The sequence below is a fragment of the Primulina tabacum genome, chromosome 8 (genome assembly GCF_025594145.1).
Source record: "Primulina tabacum isolate GXHZ01 chromosome 8, ASM2559414v2, whole genome shotgun sequence".
In the NCBI taxonomy this organism is placed as follows: Eukaryota; Viridiplantae; Streptophyta; class Magnoliopsida; order Lamiales; family Gesneriaceae; genus Primulina; species Primulina tabacum.
Window position 1 is genome coordinate 26,772,399 of NC_134557.1, and position 5,723 is coordinate 26,778,121.

General features: G+C 39.1%; 1 protein-coding gene across 1 annotated transcript; it reads left to right on the forward strand.

The window, feature by feature from the left end:
- Positions 1–557: 557 nt before the first annotated feature.
- LOC142554670 (uncharacterized) lies at positions 558–5,393 on the forward strand. Its single transcript, XM_075665335.1, has 2 exons — positions 558–734; positions 4,782–5,393. The coding sequence occupies exons 1-2, from the start codon at positions 558–560 to the stop codon at positions 5,391–5,393; spliced, it is 789 nt and encodes a 262-aa protein (XP_075521450.1).
- Positions 5,394–5,723: the final 330 nt, after the last annotated feature.

The window sequence follows — 5,723 nt, forward strand, 5'->3', positions numbered from 1 at the left end:
GGCTACTTCATGAGCAAGCTAAAGTGCATGGGGAACAAATTCAGCAACTTCTCCGATTGCAAACATCGGTTCAAGGTAGAGGCCAAGGTCGTGATCAACGAGTTGTTGAGGGAGCTTTTGATAAATTCAAGAAGATGAATCCACCCGAATTTGTAGGGAGTCCGGACCCTTTGATTGCAATGGAGTGGGTGAAGGCGATCGAGGCGATCTTTGATTACCTTAACTTTGATGATAAAGATCGAGTGAGTTGTGCTGTGTTTCTCTTAACCAAGACAGCAAGAATTTGGTGGGAAGCCACCAAGGTAACGATTAATGTTCAAATATTGAAATGGAATGAGTTTAAAGATTTGTTCTACGACAAGTACTTTCCTATCGATGTTAAAGCCCGCAAGGTGAAAGAATTCTTGGAGCTAAAGCAAGGGACAATGAGCATGAATGATTACATCTTGAAGTTTGAAGAAGGTTGTCTTTTTGTTCCTTTCATTGCTAGCAACGACAAAGATAGAGCCGAGCAATTTATGCGGGGGTTGAGGGCGGAGATTCGAAGAGATGTTTGAATGTGGAAGGCTAATTCTTACAAGGAAATTGTTGAAAAAGCATTGATGGCCGAATATGATGAGAAAGAGATTGATAAAGAAACACAATTCAGGAGGCAACAATTTGTCCAAAAGGGTCAAGCTTCAGTTCAAGGAGGAAAAGGAGGACACAAGGGAAAGGAAAGGACGAATATTGCGGTAAAGCTCCTGCGATGCCATCTGAATCAGATAAGCCTTTATTGTAACAACCCCCTCTCATGACATTAAATTTAAAAAGAAAAACATACGCGGAAGCATTTAAAATTACACGGGAAAGAACAATAAACCATTTACATCAAAAGCATTTTCAAAAATGATTTAACATAAACATTAACTTTTGTAGTATCCCAAAAGAAATCCACAAACTAACATAAGTTTTACCCCATAATTCATTTTACAAAATATGACAATATTTAAACTTCTTATGTTCACCCAAAATAGAATAAAAGTGACATGATCAAAAGTCTTTCCCATTGACTTATATGACTTCTTCCCCTTGGACGATCCGTTTCAATTCTTTTTGTCACCTGCATCACATTATATTAACTGGAATGAGATAAAACTCAGTAAGCAGAAAGCTATAAGTAACAAGTACATATACATGTGGTTGGTTTGAAATATAGATATCGCAATGACAATAAACAATGAAGCAATGGCAAAGGACGATAAATCAATAGCAATGAACAATGAATAATACCATCTTCAATGAACAATAGGTAGCAAAGCAATATAGATGATATTTCATGGCATGAATTAAAGAAAAGGAAATGATAGTTCTGTGACCTGTGACTTGTGACCTGTGGATAGTATCTCTTTGATATATAAATATATCAAAACTGTGAGAGATACTCATAATCATGTGATTGGCCAATGACATGCATGAATTACTATCATTCCTTGGCTTTAATCATCGGAAACTTCATTGGGACATTTTAGCAAACACATGGTAAGCAACAATAGAGTACTAGCTCCTTATCAATGGATTCAATGATATTCTTGGCTCAATGAACAAATAACAATACATACATCAATAATCTAACAATGGAAGGAGCTAGACATCAATAAACATGGCTTATATACATATATATCATGTGAGCATTAGAAGGAAAAGCTTCTACTTACAACCAATCCAACAATATGGTGGCTATGATAAACTTGAATGATTCCTACAAACATCAACACAATAATAACCAACAATCATCAACATTACTCTAAGAAATTCTTCAACACCCTTCAATTATCCAAACCCTACTTAACTCCAAAATAATAGAACCCTTACCTGGTAACTTGAAGGAATAGGTAGAAATCACTAAAAAATACAACTAAAATCCTTGCACTTGGTGTAGAGATTGAAGGAGAGAAAACTAGAAAGAAAATGGCATGAGTCGATTTTAAGGAAAAGGGAGAAGGTTAGAATGAAGTAGAAGCCTCTAGAATCATGTTATAAGCCTTCAATCCTTTAAAAACATGTTTTAAAAAAACAATTTCGCATGTCTAGCGCCGCGGCGCCACTAATTGGCGCTGCGGCGCCTGCTTTACGGCGCTGGGAGCGCCGCGGCGCTGCCTTGGCAGCCCCTAGGCGCCAGGGTTACGGCCCTGGCAGCGCTGCGGCGCTGCTTGGCAGAGCCTAGGCGCTGCCACCTGCACTCCACAACAGTGCTCTGCGCACAGCTCCAACAAATATTGCTTCCGAAACGACTCTTCCCATCATAATCTGGAAAAGTGGTAAACAAGAAAGTTGTAGCTCTATGTCTTGGCTTGCATCTCCAATTAGCCTCATGTCATTTGAAGGTCTGAGTAAAAAGTTATGTTCAATCTCCCAACATGTGTCAATACAGAAGCAACGATACACATGACACACTTCGGGCAACTTTTGGCTCGTCTCCCCTAATGATTTGAACAAAACTCAAAACATGAAAGTTATAGTCTTATATCTTATCATTCCAATAAAAGTGGCTTAACATCAATTGGATCAATATACAAAACATTATGCTAAAAACCACAACTACTGCCACATTTTTCATACCGTTTCTGCGCTTCAATTTCCTATTTGGCTTAAGATCAACTTTCTATTCTACCCATCCACTTCTATAATCATCACCAACTATGAACATGATTCCAAAACAATAACCATAAACAATGACCATATAACAATCATTCCAATAAACATATTTACAACCATCACAATATCCATAACCATAACCAATAATCATTTCCACCATAACCATTAAAATATTTAAAACCATATCTTATCACCATAAATCATAAATAACACTATAAACTATAACATGACAAAAAGGTCGGGATATTATAATCTTCCCTCCTTATAAAAATTTCGTCCCCGAAATTTGCTTACCGTCGAATAAAGTTGGATAACGATGTTTCATCTCCTCTTCCGGTTCCCATGTTGCCTCTTCAATAACATGATTCCTCCAAAGAACTTTGACAAGGCCAATTTTTTTTTTTTCAACACTTTAACTTTGCGATCAAGAATTTGAACCGGCATTTCCTCGTGGCCTAGGTTAGGCAAAAGATCCAATGAATCATACCGAAGGACATGAGATGGATTAAAAAGGTACTTACGTAGCATAGAAACATGAAATACGTTGTGAACTCGATCCAAGTCCGGTGGCAATGCAAGAGACGATAGGCTCGGTCTCCAATCTTCTCAAGAATTTCAAATGGCCCAATATATCGAGGACTTAACTTACCTTTCTTTCCAAATCGCATAACTCCCTTGAGAGGAGCTATCTTAATAAATACATGATCACCAACCTCGAATGCTAAAGGTCGTCGTCGAACATCGGCATAACTCTTCTGTCGAGACTGAGCGGTCCTCATTCGTTCTTGGATCAATGCCACAACATCTGCTGTTTGTTGAACCAACTCCGGGCCCAACATCTTCCTTTCACCTACCTCTTCCCAAAACAAAGGAGATCAGCACTTTCTTCCATATAAGGCTTCATAAGGTGCCATGCCTATAGAAGACTGGTAGCTGTTATTATAAGTGAACTCCACCAAAGGCAACTTGGAATCCCAACTTCCCGGGAAATCAATCGTACAAGCCCTTAGCATATCTTCAAGAATTTGGATAACCCTTTCTGATTGACCGTCGCTTTGAGGATGGTAGGCGGTACTAAAAGCCAATTTCGTTCCCAAGGCTCTATGCAAACTCTTCAAAAATTCTGATGTAAACCTTGGATCACAATCTGAAACTATCGATACCGGTATTCCATGAAGTTTCACAATTTCCTGAATATAAGCCTCAGCATATTGATTCCTAGAATACGTCGTCTTGACAGAAAGAAAATGTGATGACTTGGTCAATCGATCCACGATCACCCAAATAGAATTGAAGCCTTTCTGCGTCCTTGGTGCTCAATCTTAACTTGTTGACATGTTAGACATTCAGAAACAAATAACATGATATCTTTCTTCATACCTGGCCACCAGTAAAGACGTCGAAGGTCTTGATACATCTTGGTACTACCAGGATGTACAGAATATGGCGCTGTATGAGCTTCAAGAAGTACATCTTTTCGAATGTCATCACCTATAGGAACACATATTCTACCTCGAAAGGTCAATAACCCATGACGATTCGACCCAAACTCTGAAACTCCTGTCAGATCACTTTTTCTCTTCAACTCTAATAACTGAGTGTCCAGCTGTTGTTCCTTCAAAATTCGATCAAATAAGGTTGAATGGAGAACTAGTGCAGATAATCGAGCAACTGTACCTGAGGATACCAAATTGATCTCATTTCTTTGCAAATCAAACAACAAAGGTTTAGAAATCATGGAACCCAATAATGAACTTGATTTGCGACTCAAAGCATCCGCAACCACATTAGCTTTACCAGGATTGTGCTAAGTACCTATATATCCATGTGGTCTTAGGTTCGATCCTGGGAAGGCACAAGCTTCAGTGCATGGGCTGAAGAGTTCTATGAGTAACCCGTACGACGCCTATGGAAAGCCCGTGAGGGAAAAGGCCCCTTTGAGGGAGCCCAAGATCGGGATAGCCTTGGGTCGATCGGGGCAGTGGGCCGTATGGGCGGTCCACTGGGCCTGTAATGGGTCGTTACATTTATGCCCTAAATGCCATAAACCACATAAAGGAGAGTGCCTAGTTGGAAGCAACAAATGTTATAGATGTGGAGGAGTTGGGCACATTGCCATCAATTGCACTCAATCATCGGGCAAGGGTCGAGTTCAGGGGCGTATTTTCTCTTTCACCAAGGAAGGAGTTAATCCTGATTCGTCAATCATTTCAGGTACCATTCTTATTTCAGGAAAGGTAGCTACTACTCTTATTGATACTGGCGCCACACATTCTTTTATATCTGAGCAATTTATGCATTCTCTGGGTCTTGTTCCTATTGGTGAAATTTTCCACTTTTCTATTGTGCTTCCTTCGGTAGATTATATTCATTCTTCAAGTGTGATTCGAACGTGCCCTGTTCAAGTAGATGATGAATTGTTGAATGTCGATTTGATTGTCATTCCCATGATTGAGTTTGATGTTATATTGGGAATGGATTGGTTATCTACTTATCGAGCTGTGATAGATTGTGTAGCCAAGATAGTACGTTTTCCTTCAAAGCATGGTGATAGCAGGGTCTTCACGGGGTCAGGTACTTCGCTTGGCCTTTCTTTTATTTCTTGCTTGCAAATGCAACGGATGTTGGTTAAGGGTTGTCATGGGTTTCTAGCATCGGTGGTGGATATAACTAGAGAAGGGAGTGGGAATGTGAGTGACATTGATATTGTGAGGGATTATCTTGATGTCTTTTCGGATGATGTGCCGGGATTGTGACACCTCGACCTGTTTACAATAAAAATAACAGCGGAATTTAAAATTTTCTACCAAATGGAAGGAGTTTCAGAATACATCACCATAAAATGTTTAAAAGTAAATAAATGATCATTCAAATGATATAACAAAATACAAAATATCATTCCTATGATCATGATCCAAAAATACTTGCAAAATAACATCTTCCTTCCAACTTCGTATGCATATGACTCCGGGCCACAATCAACGTCCTGGTCCGTCGTTCTTATTTGCATCACATGAAATAACTGAAATGAGTATAAAACTCAACAAGTGGAACTCTTATATAGCAATGATACATAGAATAATCTG